We start from the raw sequence: 22915 nt of genomic DNA on the forward strand, positions 1-22915 counted from the left end.
TAGCCATCCATACCACCGCCAGCAGACATATTTATGCTTTGTAATGTTTGACACATTTAACTGGGAGTGGGGCCGTCCACACTGTTTTATCCATTGTAGGCACCGCTCACGTTGTGTTTTCGGCTTTGGGAATGGAAAGAACACAACTCCTCCAGACAATCTCTCGGGGTATCTAGTGTCCGATTTACAAACGCCGTGGGCGCACCGCTTCACCATCTTGCTTGGAGTCAATGTTTGTCGGACCTGCTCACATAGTAACGGTTGCTATGATGTGTGATTGGACAATGGCCGTTTTGAGGGAGGGGCCGGCGAGAGGTCAATTACCTTCACTCCAAAGCCAGACGGGTGATTGAGAATGCTTTTGGCATTTTGGTGGTAAGGTAGCAAATCCTTGGGCGACCACAAGAATGTCTGCCAGACAAAGCACTTAACATTGTGGAAGCTTGTTCTGCTTTACACAACTGTGTGGGCAGGGGACACAAATCTTTTGGAAGCACTAGATCCACGTCACCTTTCAAGGGCCCACCCCACCAGAGCTGCAGTTGGTGTGCGGAATGACCTGATGGCCTTCTGCAACCATGTAAATAAAGACCTGTTATAAAGTCACATTATTGTTATTTATTTACAGTAATAAATACAAGGTGCAAACAGCAGGAACAGACAGAATATAAAAAAAAGATGCAAAAGTGTTAACTATATACACAAATGGGCAAACTGCACAAGATGCAACGTATTAAGGTGCAATGGTCTAGTATTGTTTATATTACAAATAGATGTAAAAGAACTAACTTTACACAAAAGATACCAACTATATACAAAAATGTGCAAACTATATACAGATATATCCTGCATTATACAAGGTGCAAACAGACAAAATATTAAAAGATGCAAAAGTGCAAAACTATATAGACAAATGAGCATACAATGTACAGATAGTGCAACTTATTAAGGTGCAAGTGTCTAGAATTGTTTATATTACAAATAGATGGTGTAGTGGCTTTCCTATAAGCCCAGGAAAGGTGGTAAGGTGTTCTTCACGCATAGTTAAAACAATGTCCACACAGCGGTATCCGTTTGAACAGTTTGTTGTCCATTTAATGAGATGTGTGTTTACAGAGTTTAAAAGGCATTGGTTCTATGGTAAGAACCATATATTCCCGCCACCTGTCCCTTCCTGATTCAACCCAGTTTAGAAGTTTAAATATCATGTGATTGAACAGGTGTGGCTTTCACCTGCACCACTGGTGCACACCATCTAATGGTTGAACAAATTACATTTGGCTCTTACACACCTGCCCCATAATTGTAATAATGTAAATTCACAATTAAACAACATATACATAAGGAGCCATAAATGTCTTTGTATGTGAATTCCGATTCAGCTTCAGTGCTCAGCCTCTAGTAGTTAACAGATTTTGAACACGGGCCCATCCAGCTGCTCTGTTTTTGTCTTCAGTTGGACTGATCGAACAAATCCATTTTTATCAGGATAGGTTTTAATTATTCTTCCCATCAACCAGGAGCCGTGAGGAGCAACAATATCTCCCACGGTAAAGCTTCTTCGTGGTTTTATCCGTTTCTGTCTCTCTTGTAGTAATGGTAAATATTCCCTTACCCATCTTTTCCAGAAGAGATCTGCTAAGTATTGTACCTTTCTCCACTGTTTCTTGATGTACAAATCTCCTTCATCGAAAACTACAGGAATCATTAGTGGTTTAGGAGGAGAATATGATTAGGCGTAAGTGCCTCAAGATTGTTCACATCGTCAGAGGCTTTCGTAATAGGACGGACGTTAAGGATTGCTTCTATCTCACACAGAAGAGTTTGAAAGCTTTCATCATCCATAGTTTGTTGTCTAATGGTTGAATGCAACACCTTTTTCACAAGCCGAATAAGCCTCTCCCAAATTCCACCTATGTGAGACGCGGCAGGAGGGTTGAATATCCACTTAAGTCCCGTTGATGACAATGCATGCTGGATCTCGTCTAACCCAGCTACTGCTTCCCTCAGCTCCCGCTCAGCTCCGACAAAATTTGTACCATTATCTGATCTCAACTGGGCAACTTGACCATGATGACACATAAACCGGCGAATGGCATTAATAGAGGAGTCTGTATTTAAAGTATAGGCCATCTCAAGATGTACAGCCCTGCTTGCCATGCAGGTGAAAATTACCCCGTAGCGTTTAACTGTTCCTCGACCTCTCTTGATTTCAATGGGCCCAAAGTAATCAACACCAATGTTTGTAAATGGTGGTAAATCAGGTAAAACTCTCTCTGCTGGCAAGTCAGACATTTTTTGCTCTCCGACCTTTCCTTGAAGACGACATATGACACAGTCAGAGATTATTTTCCGACAAGCAGAATTAGCGTTAATTATCCGGTAATGCTTATGGAGAAATGACAACATATAATTTCTTCCTGCATGGCCCAGTTGCTGATGCACATGCTTCAAGATAAGTTGAGAAATAGCCTGGTCTTTTGACAATATAACTGGACATCTTTCTTCCTCAGGCATGGCAGCCCTAGCAAGTCTCCCTCCTACTCTCAAAAGACCATTTTCCAGCACTGGATCAAGCTGAAAGATGTCACTCTTTTTCTTGACAGTAGCTCCTGCCTTCAATGCAATAATCTCATAAAAAAATCTCTCTTGTTGACAATACTGAATGATAACAGTTTCTGCTCTCATGAGAGCATCAGCAGTCAACGATTTGCCATCCATTTTGGCCTTCATCTTTCTTCTTACATGAGATCTATTTGCTTCAGTGTTTGGAACGTCCTTTATACAAGTAGATGCCTGCTAGATGCCTCATCCGCCGGATTCAAACTTAACTTTATGTGCCTCCATTGCACAACATCTGTTGAGTCTCTTATGACAGCCACTCTATTTGCTACAAAGGTGTGGAACCGCTTAGTTTCATTTTGGATATATCTCAGTACAGTCATACTGTCTGTCCAGAATACAGATTAATCCAAATGAATCTGCAACTCCCTTTTTAGCATTCTATCAACTCGTACAGCGAGAACAGCAGCCGTAAGTTCCAATCTCGAGATTGTCATCTGTTTTAATGGAGCAACTCTTGACTTTCCTAAAATAAATGCAACTAGTCTTTTTTTCACTATTCACCAACCTCAAGTATGACACCGTCCCATAGCCATTCTCGCTGCCGTCAGAGAAGTGGTGAAGCTGAGCGTGTTCGGATGGTCCAAAGTCCTTGGGCTTTACACACGGGTCTACTTTCAGTGCTGCTATACAGTGCAAGTTAGCCAGCTATCTTGTCCATTGCTGAGAAGAAGACCTGTGCAATCTTATCATCCCAGCCAACATTGCACTTGCACACCTCTTGGAGCACCTGTTTTACAGGCAGAGTAAAAGGGGAAAGAAACCCCAAGGGCATAAATGGAACTAACCACAGACAACCTGCCACGTCTTGTGTGAGGATGCTCCATAACCTAAAGGTAAATTTATCCTTTTCAGTGCACCAGTGCAGACCAAGTACTTTTTCCATTGGAAGATCATCTTTATCCAAGTCAAGCTCTTTGATTGCCTTTGATCTCTGTTCCTCTGGAATGCTGGACATGACAACATGACTACCCAACCATTTTGACAGTTGAAATCCTCCCTTTGACAAGCAGCAATGAGATTCTGAGCCAAATGGAGTGCTTCAGCTTCTGTAGGCAAAGATGTTAAGCAGTCATCCATATAAAAGTTCTGAAGAATGGTGTTTGGAACACAAGGATCAAAGTGTGCTTGATGGTCATGTACAATCCTCCTCAATAGTACAGCTGGGCGAGGACACTGCCCCAAAAAGACGAACTTTCATCCTATATTCCATAGTGTTCTGTGTAACATCACCACTAGGATACCACAAAAAAACACAGAAAGTCCACATGTTTCTGAGAAACCTTTACCTGATGAAACATGGCTTGTATATCAGCTATCAAAGTGACAGGCTCCCGTCTGAATCTTGTGAGAACTCCCAGCAGAGAGTTGGTGAGATAGGGACCCTGCAGCAGCTGACCATTCAAAGAGATTCCTTTAAACACTGCAGCACAATCGAACACTACTCTTAGAGTTTTCTTTTTCGGATGATACACACTGTGGTGTGGTATGTACCAAACCTTACCATTTCAACTGGTGAGGTGGTACTACCTCTGCATATCCTTTGTCAATAACGTCAGACAGAAAAGATGTATACTCTTGCTGATATTCTTGATTTCTTATAAACTTCATTTGTAGACCCAGAACACGCTGTTTTGCAACACTACGGTTGTTTGGCTTGATGACATCAGGAGACTTAAAAGGTAAGTCAATACAGTTAATACCCTCTTCAAACTTGATTGTAGTTTCCATTATTTCCATGAACTGTTGGTCATTTCTGGACATGGTAACATCATTGTCTGACAGTTTCTCGTTAAAATCATGATTGTATTGAGCAATCAACAGATCCTCCAGCCTGGCAACTGAGATCCTATTAGCAGTGACTACAGGACAGCCAGTCTTTACTTTGTCACTATTACCACCTCTTAATGTCCCATTCACGACCCACCCCAATAGGGTCTTGACAGCATAGGGTCCCCCGCCTTGGCTGTTAATGATTTCCCATGTTTCCTTAAGATTTGATGCATTGAGACCAATCAACAGCTCAACCTCTGCATTAATACTGGGAATTCTGATACTCTCCAGATAAGGATAATCTTTCAAGTCATCCAGAGTGAGAATGTTATTCTTGCTCACAGGCATTGATGTTTGACTATACAGCTCTGGTAAATCCACAAAGGTCTGTCCATCCAGGCTTGAAATTTGAAGACCACGGAGCATGAACGTGTCTACCGATTTTTCCTGGCCTAAAGTACGGAGCAGTATGGAGCTTCTTGTTCCTGTAAGATTAAATTTTCTCATAAGATGTTCTGTACAGAAACTGGCTGAACTTCCAGGATCCAAAAATGCATTGGTGTTGACAATCTTGCTACCAGACTTCGCTTTGACTTGTACTGGAATGATAGACAGAACACACTCCTTGTTCCCGGCCCCATTTTGACCACACGCCTGCAAAGCAGTAAGAGCATTTGTTACTGGTAATGGTGATGGTTCGCCTTTGGTTTCTATGTGAAGCAAGGTTTGATGCTTTTGATTGCAGACATCATAAATGAATGGGTTTCTGCAATCTTTACTTACATGTCCAATCTTCAAGCACCCAAAACAGGATCTATTTTCTTTAAAAATGCTCCGTTTTTCTCTGTGTGTCATGTTCTTTAGACAAGAACACCTATCCAGCAATGAATGGCAGCCTTTACAGACAATACACAATTTATTGTTGTCTTTTTGTTGAGCAGAACTAGTACAGGTAGTTTGTACTTCAGATAGACAAAGCTCTGAAACGGTATGTACAGCTGCAACAGTTGCAGAACTTTACTGGTAGATTTAGGCTGAGCTTTAGCATGAAATGAAAATGATGCCTGTCCACTCTGTAGATATCCAAATAATGGATCAGAAAGAATGCTCAATAAACTTCACCAAGTCAGAAAACATGGCCCTGTTGCCGCAATGCTCCTGTAACTCACAGGCAGAAGCCCTCCACTTTTCTCAAAACTTGTAAGGCAGCTCCATCACAATGAGTTGAAGGTTAGATGGAACATTAATTCCGTCCATCTGCTGTAAATCTTCCATTACATTACAACAGCTTCTTAGAAAAATTGAAAAAGACTCCAAAGCATCAACATCTTCACCCTTTATTATAAGCCAAAGCATGTCCTTCTCCATATATGCTGCTGTTACTTTAATTTCACTACCAAAATGTTCTTTGAGCAGATTCTTTGCTCGATCATATCCTTGATCAGCTCTCATATTGTGACAACTACTGACTAACTCTCTTGGCCATCCTCTTGTATATTACTCTAGATAGTAAAGGCATTCTTGCTTGTCCCTGATTTTCTTTTCAATGGCTTGTTCAAAAGCTTTAACAAAAGAGCCATACTGTAATGGATCTCCATCAAACTCCAATATCCTTTGAGATATGTTATCTTGAATGTTATCTTCAGGCCTGTAGGAACTTAAATTTTGATTCCTGCATGAATTAATTGGAGCAGAGTTTGACCCATTCGCATCAAGAAAATATGAAATAAGTGTACAGGATGGTTGTGTGCTTTGGAGGGCAGAGTAATCATTCCCAGAGTGGGTAGATCAGAAGTCCTGAAGCGACTGCATCAGTGCCACCCAGGAGTGTCTATGAAAGCTTGGGCCCGGAGATATGTGTGGTGGCCTAAGTTAGATCAGGATGTTGAAAGGTTGGTTAAAACCTGTCATATGTTCCAAGAACGGAATGTTCCAGCTGTAGCCCCATTGGATCCTTGGAATTGGCCTGAAAAAAAACATGAACAAAAACAATTTCATGTGGATTATGCAGGACCATTCATGGGAATAATGTTCTTTGTCTTGATTGATGGACATTCAAAATGGATGGATGTGTATCCAGTGAACTGGATACACATCCTCCTGTGAGCCACATCTGCTGCTTCGATTGAATTTCTTATGAACCTTCCATAGGAGAGAATGGACTGTAAATATCCAGATTTTTATTTTTCTGACAACTCTGCTCCTTTATTTGCTAAGATACTGAGGACACATTGGCTGAGGACATTCAAAGTAAAACCAATCCCTTTGAAGAAGCTGGGGATTCCTCTCAAACTTCTGAGATGATCACTGAAATGAACAAATATGTTAGCCCTGTTGTGATTATGAGAAGGTCACAGAGAACCAGGAAATTGCCTGTTCATTTTAAAGATTATGAACTGAAGTAAAAATAAATAATAAATAATTGAATGTGAACTGTTATTGGAATATTGTAAAAAGAGAAGAAAAATCTGTCAACTGTGACAATTTGTGTGTGTGTGTGTGTGTGTGTGTGTGTGTGTAACTGTAGTGTGGTTACATGATAGTTGAATGAAGTTCATAACATTGTGATGATTATGGAAGAAATATTGTAAACTTGGGGGAAAGGGGATGTTGTAGAGTGAGCTTTTGTATATAAACCTGTAGGGGGCAATCTAATGCCTTTCGACTTGGCTTAAAAGTAAGAAAGAAGAACCTGTTATGTGTGCATATCAGTGATGCGCGGGTCAATGTATAAACAAACCGCACCCGACCGACGTTTTCAACTAACCCGCCCGCAACTCGGACCGCAAAAAACGAAAAAGAAAATATTGTACCCGACCCGCTTCCTGACCCGCATTTTTTTAAAAGTAGCTATAATGCTCATCGTAGCGTCTTAATATAACTTAATATTCTAATTTTGTCAAGAATTATAAAAAATCGTCAATATAAGCTCATAATTTGTACTAAAATAGTCAAAATGTTTAGTTTTAAAAACAATTTTGCTGGCTATGTCTATTTTGATGTTTCTGCGCAAGTTCAGCAGACAGTGAGGTTCGGGTTTGTTCCGATCAGAGCTCGTGAGCGGAGAGCGCATTTCTGAATATTCCGCTCCGCTCACGGTCGCTCGCCCAACCCAGATGGCCTGCTGGTTCGAAAATATGTGGAATAAGGGCTGCCTCCGACTAATTTTTTTTCTAGTCGACTAGTTGTTCATTTAAGCCATTCGTGGACAAATCGCCCCTTTATATTAAATTAATTACTTAAATAGGCTAGCCTACAGGAATAAGCGTAATGACCGCACGCATAAAGCTTGCCACAAAGAACCGGTTAAAGTAATGATTATGAATGTGTCTAAATTAGCAAGGAGACATTTAATTGTTTAGTAATAAACTGGTGTTTTCTGTGTCGCTGCAAAGATGAAGTTGACAATGCGGAGATTGCGGACTCGCCATGAACGCCAGAGAGAAATGCACATTAGCCTACATCAGAGAGTAGCCTATAGCCTATTTATTTTGGTTTGAATATTTTCGTTTAAAAGTAGACATTTCAAGCTTTCTGTAATATATAGCCTATATTTATCAAATCTGTGAGGCACAAGCTGAGTTTCGGCGCCCTCCAGTTCACATGCAGTGATCGCGTACCGGCGCCTTATTTTGTCTGCTATATATTTGCTTCTTATTTAATAAATACGGGCAATTGATTGATAAAACATTGATCAAAATTAAGATACAATTTATACAAAACGAAAATCTTTTAAAAAGAGTTTTCTAGAAAACAAAACTTAATGAAGTCGTCAAAATCATGTTTTACCAAAAACAGCGCCGTTGCTAGGAGGGCGTCAGCGCCTCTGCCTCTCAGCGCCTCTGCCTCACGAGTGGATGATAGCCCTGAAGACGCCTAGCAATGATATACCTTTACTGGTAGTATACCTTTAGTTAAGTTATCGCAGCGCGCTAAGAGACAATGTTATCGGAAAATGCAGCCCAGGTATATGCATAATGGAGATTCCAAAGCTCTCTTCTTTGGTCAGAACCATGGAGAGCGATCGAGGATTTACTTTTACAATGCAACACAATATTTAAAGAGCATCAAGCTATTAAAATCTATATTATGTATACGCACAGATAATATAACAGTAGGCTATATTAGTCAATATTTTTTTATTATGTTAAGCAGTGATTGGATAACGTTTTTTTATTTTTATTTTATTTAACGTTTTTAATTTAAGGCCCACCCACAATTGGTCTGGCTTATCCAAAACTGGAATCCTGGCGCCGTGCCTGGTTGGTCGTGCCAGTTTTGTGGTTATCAAATGTGTAAATAGCATCGCAAGAAGTAGCCTACACATGACAAAGCCAGCACTTTGGTCATCATCTTTCATTATTTCGGCAAATGTCTCCCACACTTTGCTCTTTCTATTTGTGTATTTGCGGAGCTTCCACTCCCCAGTCTTCACCTATTTTCTCTTGCCGCCTCCATCTCTACCTGCAGACTGAGCTCGTGCGTCATCTTTGCGCCAGTTATTCAGCCAATAAAGTGTAAATTAAATTTAAAACGTATTCATAGAAAATTGTGCCTAGAACTATATAAATGACAAAGGTTTAATTGGCATCTTTATTTCAAACGACCCGACCGACCGCGACCCGAATATCATTAAAAATATTTTTGGATGACTCGTAACCGCGGGTGACCGCAGGCACCCGCTCATTTCGGATCAACCCGCGCATCACTGGTGCATATGGAATCCACCTGTGATGTTGTAAAGGGTGCTTCTCAATTCTTATATGTGAATCCTTGTTTCCTTTCCTCGCGTCTGAGCTCCACCCCTTCAGGATGCGAGGGAAGGATGCAAGGAAAAGACGCGAGGATGGAGGAATCGAAGCTTATTTGTATATTGAAATATATTTTTGATCCCTCGAGCGTCACTTCACTGCGTCATCAGCTGCGCTCAAAGGATCTGCCCTTATGTTGTTAAAATTTGGTTAAAGGAGAACTCCGGTCAATTTTAACATTGAGCTCATTTTTTTGTACATTTGGAGTGCTGTCAATACAGAGAACAACGACAAAAAACGGTGTTGCCTACACCGAGTTATTCTATTTTTAAAATTTGCACCCTGTTGACTTCAATAGGGCAAGTAGTAAGCCTGCTTTTTAGCCTCTTAACATCCTTTAAGTGTCATTACAAGTGCACAGAAAATGTGAGTGATTCCTTCCGAGTGAACACGGGTGGATCTGACTGCAGTAGATGTTAGAGATATTAATAAAAACGAAGTTAATTCAGCCAGCGCTCATACCTTTGTTTACATCCTGTTTTCGGTGGAAGGCCATAGTAATCGATTGTCGAGTTCACGCGCGTGATCATTGGTAACTAAACCTATGCGCGTGAACTCGACAATCGATTACTATGGCCTTCCACCGAAAACAGGATGTAAACAAAGGTATGAGCGCTGGCTGAATTAACTTCCGGAGTTCTCCTTTAAGAAATTAATAAATAATAAAGAAAAATCAAGATGCCCTGTTGATAAATGTGAGATATGATTTATTTAAACTGCAAAGGTAAAGCATAAATGAAAATTATTGTGACTGATGTGAAGGGGGAGGAGAATTTATAAGTGCATCAGGTTTCTCGACAAGAAAGTCTTCCGCGTAGGATACACCTGTGTATCCTCGCTCATAGCTCCTCTGGAAGCTTCTTCACTCCTCGTTCCTCACCTCCTCGCGGTGCAATTAGAGAATTGAGATGTCCTTCAAGATGGCTGAATTTGATCCGTTTCCAGGTCATAGGATGGAGGACGGAGGAGCGAGGAAACGAGGAGGGATATTGAGAAACACTCCAAGTGTAGCCTACTGCTTGCTGCTGATTTCCTGAGTAAAATGAACCATCTTGAACAGATCTGTCTTGCAAGTTATTACAGGCAAAATATTCATCCAAACGAAGACCATATGCACTGAATTAATAATCAATTATAAATGTGTTCAGCATTCTGCAACAAATATTTTTAGAATTTCTAAACTATTTTAAGTCGTAAAGTGAGCAGGATATGTTAAAATGTAGCGCATGGATTCGGCAGGCATGTTCCTTCACGATACTAAGTGGGGCAGCCGGTCTCAGAGCCCTCCCTAGCTCTACAGTGCCCAACAAATTTCCAATATAAATCTGTGGTGTAAAATGGAACTGCAGTGCTCTCTCATATGGCGCTTTTCCACTACACAGTACCAGCTCGCCTCGACTCGACTCGGCTCTGTTTGGTTTTCCACTGTGTAAAAGTTGTACCTGTACCTGCTTCCTTCCAGGTACTTTTTTTCGTACCACCTCCGGCGAGGTTCTGAGTGAGCTGAGGCGATACCAGAGAATGTCTAATAGGAAGAGAATTGGCACTCTCTGCTTACTTCCGGTTTCTGGACTGGCTGCAGTAACACGTCTCTGTCCATGCGGGGGCGCTCGCAGGCGAGTGCAGAATGAATGGAGGTCTATGGCGAAAAACCCTCAAAATCCACTTTTCTCAGGATATAATTTTTTGTCTAGTAATTTGAATGTTGTATTCGAAAGGAGATGCAAAGAAATTACACATTGCTGGGTGTTAGATTTTTTAGAGTCACTTATTTGGTTTAAAAAGTCTTTTAAAATGTCAATGACGTCAGAATTCTGACGTCATTAGCAGAATGCTAGCGTGTTATGGGCAACAACAACTCAACCTGTAAGAAATCGAAAAGAAATATGTACTCGTTCATTCAACTTTCGACCTATAACCCATGTTGAACTTGCAAAACCTACAATAAAATCTGAGATTTCTCAAAGGCAATCAGGTGAAAGAGACACATTTAGCCGTCTAGCCCCATAGACTCCCATTCAGTCTGCACTCGCCCGCGATCACCTCCAGTGGAATTCTAATGGAACTGCAACCAAGATCGATACAATGGGGCTAATAGGAAGTGCCAAGGCTCTCCGTAGACGGGCTCTGGCGATACTAAAATGTGACATGAAAACACGACAGACTGCTGATTGGTCAGAGAGAATCGTCACTATTCACTGCGTCATCATTGCACGCGCCAAACGGAGTATCCTGAATAAAAAACAAAACAAAAACAAAAACATCCAAAAACAGCATACACTCGATTTCCTCCATTGTCCTGCTGTGTGTGTGGGTAGCGGGTGTGTCTCGCGTAAAAGATTAAGTCACGGCAGTTTCCTGCGGCGTCGCTATGACGACGCGGTACTATTGTGGAGGTACTATCTGCAATGGAAAACGGAGCGAAAAGCGAGCCGAGTCGAGTTGAGCTGGTACTGTTAATGGAAAAGCGCCAAAAGAGAGCCATTAGGGCAGATTTCTGGCTGCCCCGCATTTCACGTTACCTTGCATAAACCTCGCTCCAGAAAAAAGAGACGCTATTAATAGTAGTTCTGTTTTTGTTTTATGTTTGTTCTGAGAATAGACATGACTGTTTTCCTCACTGGAATTCCTGACTTGCAATATTCTAAAACAATATTCATATACAATACATAATACATTAAGACAATTATAAGATGGCTTTATATGCGTTTGTCGTGTACTAAAGAATTCTGAACATTAGAATTCTGCCAAAAGTGTGACTGATGTGTTCAGCTGTCAGGTTTAGAGAAGACTCAAACAGGTGAGTAAATATAAACAATGTTTATTGAGAACAGAATATGAATGTCTTTGCAGGTGGAGTGGAAACCAGAGTGGAGAACGGATGAAGATGATCAATGGAGATGGAAGACTGAAGATGAGTATCTCAGGTTGGTAGATCAGGTAAGTAACATGTAGTGAGTCTTGTCAGAAGGTGAAGGGTTGTATATAAAGGGAGTGAATGATGAGGTGCAGGTGTGGTGAATCAGGAGAGTGAACGAGTGGGCGGAGTGTGCAGATCTGGTGGATCCCTGACATCAGCGATTAGAATATAAAGCTTACAAAATGTTTATCATAAACTAGCGCTGAGACCCAGAATTTGCACCAACCTAAATTTATGGACCAGGAGCCGCTACTCTGGTAAGCAATGGAGTAGGCCTACATCCAAACTGGAACATAGTCCAGCTCAGAGATCTACTCATTGACGATCACACGTTGACATGATTGGTTACAATGTAGTTTGTGATTTCAAACTGCGTGTTTGAGACTGTCTTTGGTTCACTGCAGTTTTAAGGAGAAAATCCTCAGCAATGGTGTTGGTTTAAAGCATATTACAAACACAACAGACATTCAAACAATATTGAAACCTTGATTTTCAACAGGACTTTAATGGAAAACTGAGTGGCGCTCTGTGGCTAGGTATGTTTTTGAACCGCCTCCTGCAATCGGAACTGGGCGATGCCGGTGTGTGTATATTCATAAAAATGTGTTGTGTTTGAATTTTAAAGACACGGCTTTGCGCTTCTCGTCCTATGTGCAACCCATCACTCACTGAGACCTGCAATCGTCAGCTGAAATCCAATAAAAATTTCAATCATGCTTACGGTTTCTGAAAATGTTCAATGATTGGGCTGTATTGAACTCACCTGACGTAGGCCATTGAATTCATAATAATGGACGAGTTGATGTCACAGTAATGTCTCGAGAATATGAAAGCGGATCTCAAATGAGAAAAATAATAAAGTGAAACGTCAGTCAAAATTTGAATGCATGGCCTAGATGAAGATGCAGATAATGGCGAAGGACAAAGGCAATTACCACCAGTTATTGGTAGGTGTAGGCCATATGCTAGAATACAATAGGCTATAATTAGTCAAATAATTTACTCCTTTTTCAACTTAATAGCATAGTTGAGATCCCATAGTTAGCCACCTTGTCTAATTATAAGCACTATCTTTTAAAAAAGCAGCTTTTTAAACTTTACCTGTCACAAATGCATATAATTTGTTTCAAAGTTGTCAAAAAAAACAAAAAAAAACACGACTGCTCGACAATAGCACAAGAAAGATAATCGCATGTCAAAGGAAAGTGATGTAGCCTACTGAGGGAGTTTAACTTTTCCAGCATCATAAGGGATTTTTCATCCTGAAAAAGCTTAAGGAAACCTTTGTACGCTAGTCCCAGTTTCCTGATTACTTTTTTCAGCATTAAAAATGTTCAGAAAGTAAAATTTTTTATATTTTTATATGTAATCTATTTATAAGGGAAACAGTGAAATTTAGTATATAAGTTTTATTGCATTTATTTCTGTAAAACAAAAGGATCATTTGATAAGACAAAGCCGATGTAGGCAGTAGTTAAAAGTGTCAGTAGCCTATGCAAATAGTTCGGACTATGTGCCAAATAATATGAAGTTTATGCAGTTTTGATAATGGCATTTATTCATGTGAAACAAAAGGCTGATAACTTGCACTTTGTGATTGAATGTAGATAATAGTTCTGTTGGATGAAGGGCCCCAAAGCCCAGGGGCCCCTTAAAGTCTTAATGCGGCCCTGCCAATACCGCATCAATAGTTACTGTAAACCTTTATTTTTGCATGATGCTGCATGCACGCCGCTAGGTGTCAGTAAGTGTACACTTTTTTTACAGTCTATGGTGTACACTGACCAGCGCAAGATAGTTCACCCAAAAATGAAAATTCTGTAATTTATTTATTCACCCTCAAGTTGTTTCAAACCTGTATGAATTTATTTGTTCTGTTGAACACAATAGAATATATTTTGAAGAATATGGGTAACCAAACAGTTCTGGGGCATGACTTCCATAGTGTGGGAAAAAAAATACTATGGAAGTCAATGGTGCTTCATCAGAACAAACACATTTATACATGTCTGGGACAACTTGAGGGTGAGTAAATGATGACAGAATTTTTCTATTATTAGGGATTAAACGATCCCTTTAAAACAGTTGAGGTTGAGGAATATCTACGGGTGGTGTTCGTCATTTGTCTGTGAGTTAATCAGAGTCTGATATTGATATAAATAATTAGTAATTATAGTGTGTGTATGATTCCTCAAATGTCTTTATTTACAGATTTATTTCTTGTGTTTTCTTGAATGGCCAGTTTGCATGATCAACAACATTGGCATTACATGTATCATTCAGTGGCCACTGGTATACTGATGTGCCACAAAATGACTTTTATTTTTTGTTTAATTGACATTTATTTATAAAATATCAGTATTTTTTTGTCACATTTACGTCAGTATAGCGGCTCAGTACATCTGTCAGTCACTATACCGGAGGTGTCACAAGTTGTCACAAGTTATGACTCACAACCCAACATATGGCGACATGTTGCGCGACTCAGTGTCAGTGTTCTGCGATAATGTCGATAAAGTTTTAAGTGACACATACAACTATCCACTGACACATGAAGACCGGATGTGCCAATAAGCATGCATCAGATGCTATGTTACTTATTGTTAATACCACCTCTCTCTAAAACCATAGTAGATTAATATAAAATATCTTTCAAATAGTGTTAAGAAGCCTTCACAATCTTTTCAGAATTATTTTCTTTTCTAATGCTTTACATTCGTGACTAATACTATTTTTTCATATTCTGTTGTAACATTTAACTTATTTATTAACTTGTATGGCATTCTGGTGGAAAATAGGTTATGGTTAACAAACATGATACATTTTGATATGGCATAAGAAACCATGTTTTATTTAATCTGCTTGCAATTTGATATTACATTATTAAAATAATTAAATGTGTATTATTATAAGAATACTCTCAACCAGAATGCCACATTAATACAGTGGGCGAAAAACAGATTGATGCTCATTCATACTGATTCATCTCTTTAAAGAGAATTTAGAGAGAATGTTTTTGGGACAGTGATGCCATTGCTGTATAAGGCAGATAACCACTTTGAGTGTATTCCTCTGCTTGGTTTAGATTTGGGTCAAAACTGAGAAAGCAACTTCACACAAGTAAGTAGATCCACAGGATAAAAAGCCAACTGTGTCAGTGTCTTCTATCATCTATCAGCATGTTTCATCTTTATCTCACAAGCAGAAAGGCTGGCGCCCCTCTCAATCCTAATCACATTAAAAGTGTCTCCTTCCTTTGTGATTGTTTTAGTGATTTGTTTTGTTTATTCATTTGATATGTTCCTCAATCATCTTGACTTCATTTATTTTGGTGAACACATCAGCACGATTCCCTTCAGATGCGTCTCATCAATCATATTCAGCTTCTGAGCCCCTATCTCTTTCAGTATAATCACTCTTGTCCTGTCTATACACACATACAATTGCTGTTCTAAGTGATTGTCTGTCTCTTGTCTATCAAAAAAGCCACTCTTTGTTTATTCAACCTGCTCTTTACATTTTATCCACTACTTGGCCAGCAATATGGCAGATTGAATTATTGAATGATAGAGCTGTTTTCATTGCATTGGTTGCTGCCCTTTCAAATATATATTTTTTTCACCAACACGATGCAGCTGTCAGAATTTGTTCCCTGTGTAACATTATTGGAATCAGATCTTGACCAAACTTGTCTTTTCTTTGGACAATTATCAGTCTTACCATCATAGTTTAGGTGGGATGTTTGGTTAAATATGGGATGTGGGATGTTAAATGCCATAAGTTGTCTGTCTGTCTGTCTGTCTTTTTACTAAATGCGTTAAAAACTAATATTGTATTAAATACGTTAAAAATGAAAATATGAATGAATAAACGAATACACTAATCTAAAAAAACCTTCTAATTTCTAAAAAAAAAAAAAAAACTTTTAATTAATTGTAAGGGGCTTTTATTTTGAAAGTGTTAGTGTGTTAGTCTGCCCTTCTCACTGTTGTTTTCTGTTTCTCTCAATGCTCACGGTCACGTGTGACAACGTTCTTCAGAATGATTCAAGTTTACGCTGAATCGACACCACCAATGGACTTTAGACTGCGCGTCAAACGGCGCTGAATGACTCTGAACACTAGTCTGCTTCTAACAGCTATAATGGGAATATTATGCAGAGGCATGAATGCGTTTTCGAGATATGTGTGCAGCTTCAGACTGTTGTCAGTCAAGTTAACTTGATTTTAAAGTGCATGTTATTGTAAAGAACTTCAATGAACTCTCGTCGTCGTTTAATTTTCGCAAGCTGCTCAATCGCTAATAATGTCACTTGTGGGGTCTGATGAAAACACTCCGCTTCTCAGAGGCGATATTACAAGGTAAGTTGTGTGATAATTGCATTTGTAATGACGCAGTCTAGCAGGACTGATCTTTTTTTCTTTTATTTATATTCTGTCTAAACTGAAACTTTTTGGCTCGACCAGTTAAAATTGACAATGTTGCTTGTGTATCATGTCAAGTATATTTGTATAGCGCTTTTCACAATACAGATTGTATCAAAGCAGCTTCACAGTATTAAATTAAAATAATACAACAAGGTTTGTTTCTAGTGGAATTTATTGATTGATAAAATAAAATAAAATATCCCCAACTGAGCAAGCCAAAGGCAACAGTGGCCTTTCACCGAAAAACTCCAAGTGACCTAATGGTGTCCTAAAACTCCATCAGGTGACCTAATGAAAAAAAAAAAAAAAATCATGTCACAAGGGAATTTCTGTCACTAATGCACAGCATGATAAGCTCAAATTATATTAAGTCACTTCAGTGTGGAAGTTTAGTAGTGCAGTGAAGATATGCATAATATCTCGCATGAGCTGTCGTCCTAATGCGTGGAATTATTGTAACTAAATAGGCTAAACAATGAAGAAAGAGCTATAATTGCTATTTGTATGTCCAACTTCTCCTTTCCTCTTAAAGTGATGGGGATGCAGACAGAAGCCGATGGAGGTCCATCAGGGTCATGTACTTTACCATGTTCCTCAGCAGTGTTGGTAAGAAAAAAACTCTTACTCTTTCACACCCATTTTCCTGCTTTGTCTACCCCGCGGATGTGCGGTTATGAATATGAATTCTGCTGTCTGTTTCAATGAACATTAGGTACCGATTCAATTAGAGCTAAAACCTGCTGTAACTCGCAAGATGTCTGTAATGTCAGGACATGTTACGTTTGATTGTACACTATGCCTTAAAAAAAGTGTAACTACTACAAGGGATCTATCCGTACGGATTTTGTAATTGCAATTATAATGTCCTATTTAGTAGATAAATTAATGTTATTCGCATTTTTTGTGTAGTACAAAGTACTACTGAAGTGACATGTAATATATAAGTGATTGCAATGTTCTTTTTTTTAGGTTTTACGATTGTCATCACTTCCATATGGCCCTATCTGAAGAAAGTAAGTATGCTTGCATTTACACATTCAATATTACGTTGTACTCAAGCTATACATTTTATAAGTTCATGCATTGCTTGGGAATCAAACCCATGGCTTTGGTGTTTGGTGTATGCTTGATTTAAAAACTAGAAGTGAAAAAGGGAAGTAGTTATATGTGTATTTCTAAGAAAAGCCAAATAATCAACTAAAACCTGCTTGAATTTTTAAATTTAGCAATTCCCCTAAGAACGTAAAATATCTTCTAAAACAATATGTTGAGGTTTGAATTCTGTGAGTATAGGATGTGTGTTCCTCTTTTCAAATGTGTCCTTGCTCCTCTGTGTAGACTTTGCAGAAGTGTGAACACTTAGAGCTAGGGCTATTCAGGGCACATTGCTTACATTTTTTATTTAATTTAAAGCACAAGTTCTTTTTTTTTTGGTTACAACATCAGTAGTATATGTAAATTAACAATGTTTGCTCTTTCCTTGTGTTACCTGGACCAAGAAATGCTGGTTTATTTGTCAGCAAAAGATGCAAATGTGTCTTTAGCCACTCCCTACAATGCTCTGGATCTTTCACTGAAAATGACTCTTTCCGGCCAAACGTTTACTTTTTGAATTGTCTCACCTGGTAACAATACAAATACTAAGTCGAGAAGTATTTCCGTCTCAAGCGAGGCGGTATTTGACACTGGTTAAGCCTATCCAAAAGGAGCAGCCTTGGATGGCAACATGCCCAGTGCATTATGGGTGTTAAAGTTTTCCTACCTATTTGGCTAAATGAAAGACAATAGCCTTTTTCCCCCATTTTCTCTAGTAAGGTAACACCGATTTCCCCATCCCCCAACCACCTTTCTACAGCATAGGCAGCCAAGTTCTATTGAAAGCCCAATTTGCCAGCGGTGAAGTACTCGTTTAACGCAAAAAATTATAATAATTTTTAAATAAAAATGTAAGCACACAAGGTGAAATAACTTTTAAATAATATGTAAATAAAAATGTAAGCACACAAGGTGAAACAATTTAACATCATTTACACGCAACTTTTTTTGTGCTTGCTTGGTTACCTGAAGGCAACAGCCAACCGCAGTGCGAAATATTACTGTTGTGCTGTGTAGATGCAATTTGGGAGTTGTAGTTTTATTCAGTTACACACAGTAAGCCTTGTTAGTCTGTGACTGTCTTGTAATCCATCAATCATGATGTGTGTGTTTTAAAAACTTTTTTTTTAGATTGATGACAGTGCAGATGCCAGTTTCTTGGGATGGCTGGTTGCTGCCTATAGTTTGGGTCAGATGGTGGCCTCACCCCTCTTTGGATTATGGTCCAATCACAGGCCTCGGCGAGAGCCTCTAATCTGCTCTATATTGATCAACGTCTCCGCTAACATTTACTACGCCTATGTCTACCTACTTCCCTCACACAACAACATTCACATGCTTTTGTCCCGCATATTTGTGGGCATTGGAGCAGGTAAATAAAAACATTTTAAAAACCACACACATGCACACATATAGTACCTGTCAAAAGTTTTGAAACATTAGAATTTTTTAATTTAAGTCTTCTTTATTCAACCAAAAATACAGTAAAAACAATACTTTTGTGAAATATTACAAATTAAAATAACTCTTTTTTTTTTTAATTTGAAAATATTTTAAAATGTATTTTATTCCTGTGATGGCAAAGCTGAATTTTCAGCATCATTACTCCAGTCTTCAGTGTCACATGATCCTTCAGAAATCATTCTAATATGATTATTTGGTGCTCAAGAAACATTTCTTATTATTACTATCAATGTTGAAAACAGTTTGTGCCGCTTACATTTCTGTGGAAATAGTGATGCTGTTTCAGGATTCTTTGATAAATAGAAAGTTCAATGAATGGCATTTATTTGTATTTATTACATTTATTTAAAAAAATAAAAAATAAAAAAACAAATATATATATATATATATATATATATATATATATATATAAAACTTTTGTAAGATTATAAATGTCTTCACTGTCACTTTTGATAAAATATATTGCATCCTTGATGAATAAAAATATTAATTTCTCTCTTAAAAAAATCTTACCACAAATGTTTTAAAATGGAAAACAAATATTTACAATTTTAATAATAATTCACAAAAATACTGTTTTTACTGTATTTTTGATTAAATAAATGCAGCATTGGTGAGCATAAGAGACTTCTTTAAAAAATAATCAAATTACAATTTAATATAATGTTAATATAGCAAATACAGATTCAGTAAACAATTACTATCAAGCATAAGGTAAAGTACTTTATCTGCAGTGCTAAGGTCTGTCGTTCTGTCCTGTAGGTAATGTAGCAGTTGTGAGGTCTTATGTGGCTGGTGCCACTTCCCTGACGGAGAGGACCAGTGCAATGGCTAACATGAGCGCCTGTCAAGCTCTTGGCTTTATACTTGGCCCAGGTTTGTGTGAAGTCAAAAGCATTTTACTTACAGATGGCATTTGGTGTGAAATTGGTCTATAAGAATAGTAATTTTACAGCTTAGCTTGATAATGTCTTTATTTTATACTTTCTTGGGGCTAGTTACCATTTAAAAAAATGATTAAAAGATGTTGACTGCCTTTATTTTTCAGCTCTGCAGGCTGTTTTGTCATTCATCGGAGAGACTGGCGTCAATGTGAAATTTATCCAGCTTCAGGTTAATATGTACACCGCTCCAGCACTGTTGGCGGCCTGCTTCGGGGTCATTAACATTCTACTGGTTATATTAGTCTTGAGGTAATGATTTAACCTGAGTCTTAAATACATGTACATTGTATATATTTTATTTGAGGTCTGCGTATTTTCTCTTCAGTACTTCTATATTTAACCCAAGCACCGCGTTTACAACAGACACGTCACATTGTGCTGCAACAGCTAGAAGCTGTATATCCATTTGTCCTTCCTATGAGAAGTATCGCGAGTGCTTGGAGTACGTCATAAATAGAACGAGGCATCAGTTTACTGTCGGGGATTTGTCGTGTTGTGTCGTGCCGCATCCAGTGTAGACAACATCACTGATTATAATGGGTTCTATTGTCCTTTGTCGTGTCGCGCCACTCGTGTCCGTTGTGGACACGGTCTCAGGCTTACATCCTATTTGACTGTACTTGAATAAAGCAATGCATAGAATTTAAAGTGTTTTCAATTATTTAGGGAGCACTGTGTGGATGACCATGGAAATCGTATCCCTGCAATTAACTACACCCCAGAAGGTAAGATATTTAATTTCTGGTGTAAATGTATTTATAAATATACTTTAGCAGTGTACAGTTGCTTTAGCACGGTGTCCCTGTAATAAGTCATGTAATTCTAACATTTTATATTGTACTCTGTCTTTCTGCCCTCAGAGCGAGTAGAAGTGACTCCTGAGGTAGAAGGTGATATTGACCAGTTTGCAGTATTAACATCTAACGTCCTTTTCTTCGTTATTCTCTTCATTTTTGCTGTGTTCGAAACGTAAGTGTAGATCCTCAGATCTTGACTCATATTTAAAGTCTAATCAGCTCATATTCATGTGAATTTGTTTGCCTGCAGTATATCTACCCCTCTATCAATGGACATGTTTGCATGGACAAGAAAAGAAGCCGTTTTGTATAACGGCATCATATTGGCTGCCATCGGCTTTGAGTCCATCCTCGTCTTCCTGGTGGTAAAGGTGGTTTCAAAACGGTAAATAACTTTTTGAATAGCTTTATGCTAATTTGATTTCGGTTATTAAACTTTTCAATTTGTCATAGCTGTTTTGAAGAACCTTGAACAATCAGACATGCTTTTTTACTTCAGTTTGACAAAATCTACAGAGGTTTTAGGTTACTTCTCTTCTATTGGGAAAAGGGAAATGTTCCAAAGGCCCAGAGTATTTTGCATAATTACAGTGTAGGTTAACTGCTCATAATGGGACTGTACATTACTTAGTCTCGTTGTGACTGTAGTCATAAAACCCCTGATTGTTTTAAGTCTTGAAACAGGTCAGGAAAACTTTGTCAGTTGCATTTTTTTTTCTGCTGTACCCAACAAATATGTATTGGATGTTAACAGTTTTGAACACATGACTTCCTCTTGTTGCACTTGCAAGCTGACTAATCAGATTTCAGATAAGTAAAAATCCATTCTATTTTTGGCTGTTTTTCAGGGTAGGAGATCGGCCACTGCTGCTTGGAGGCTTGGTGCTCATATTTGCAGGGTTCTTTATCTTGTTGCCATGGGGAAATCAATATCCTAAAATACAATGGACAGGTGAGATATCTGATTAAATGCCCGTTCACACTAAGAACGATAACTATAAGTATAACTTTAGTATCCATACCAGCGAAAGATATTGTTCTGTTTATTCTAAGTGCGTGCTTGTCTGCCGCTCCAAATGCTTGAGCTGATTGTCAATGTTTTTATTATTCATCCGCTGGAAAAAGTCATTCTGAAAGTGATTCCAATAATATCGTTTCTCTGTGCTGTTATCATATAGCCGTGGTGTGAACTCTGCTTTTCTTTAATATTGAGAACAGTTTTTAGAACTATATCTATATTGTTATGGTCCTTGGCGTGAACGAGTCTTAACTCTGTAAAGCTTGTTTCCAAATGCAAATAATTATCTTTATTATTATTAAAATAGCAATATACTATTTAAAAGCTTGGATTTATTTTTTTGAAAGAATGAAATTCTTTTATTCAGCAAGGATGCATTAAATAGATCAAATATTTGTGTATCACTGTTTCCACTAAAACATTAAGCAGCACAACCGTTTTCAACATTGATAATTTTAATAATAAATGTATATTAGAATGATTTCTGATTGATCATGTGACACTGAAGACTGGAGTAATGATGCTGAAAATTCAGCTTTGGAATATATATTAAAATAGAAAAAATTTAGGGGTTAGGTTAATTTGGTTATTCAATTGTAATGTCACTGTTTTTACTGTATTTTTGATCAAATCAATGTAGCCTTAACAAGCATTAAAACAATCTTCAAAACCTTTGAACGGTAGTGTATATTACAGCTGCAATTTGTGTATATTAAACAAATATTATCCCATAAACAGGCATTCAGAATAACACTATGCCAACAATAAGGCTGGCACCCACCCAAGCCTCGAACACTTCTCTGGAGCCCACCGGATGTCCGTCCGAACAGACCTGGTGCTTTTTTACCCCTGTAATTCATCTCGCACAGTACATCACCTCTGACATCCTAATCGGAGTGGGCTATCCGACCTGCAACGTAATGTCCTACACTTTATACTCAAAGATACTGGGCCCCAGACCACAGGTACAATACATCCTTTATCTTTTAAATCATTGGATCTCAAACTAAAGTAACATGATGATTAATTAAAGTTCATGCTATT

General features: G+C 38.5%; 1 protein-coding gene across 4 annotated transcripts in view; it reads left to right on the top strand.

Moving 5' to 3' along the window:
• The window catches only part of mfsd8 (major facilitator superfamily domain containing 8), a 28246-nt gene that overhangs the window by 4369 nt on the left and 962 nt on the right, over positions 1-22915 (top strand). Inside the window, exons 3-14 of one of the 4 annotated variants that reach the window (XM_079850833.1) lie at positions 15212-15246; positions 16167-16487; positions 17086-17159; positions 17523-17566; positions 18780-19020; positions 19875-19988; positions 20161-20305; positions 20723-20781; positions 20917-21025; positions 21104-21238; positions 21702-21805; positions 22610-22836. In XM_079850833.1, the coding sequence (XP_079706959.1) occupies positions 16432-16487; positions 17086-17159; positions 17523-17566; positions 18780-19020; positions 19875-19988; positions 20161-20305; positions 20723-20781; positions 20917-21025; positions 21104-21238; positions 21702-21805; positions 22610-22836 (1308 nt within the window). In that variant the 5' untranslated portion in view covers positions 15212-15246; positions 16167-16431. The other 3 variants (XM_079850835.1, XM_079850832.1, XM_079850834.1) reach the window with 3 other exon arrangements.

The sequence above is a fragment of the Squalius cephalus genome (assembly GCF_949319135.1).
Source record: "Squalius cephalus genome assembly, chromosome: 19".
Taxonomy (NCBI): Eukaryota; Metazoa; Chordata; class Actinopteri; order Cypriniformes; family Leuciscidae; genus Squalius; species Squalius cephalus.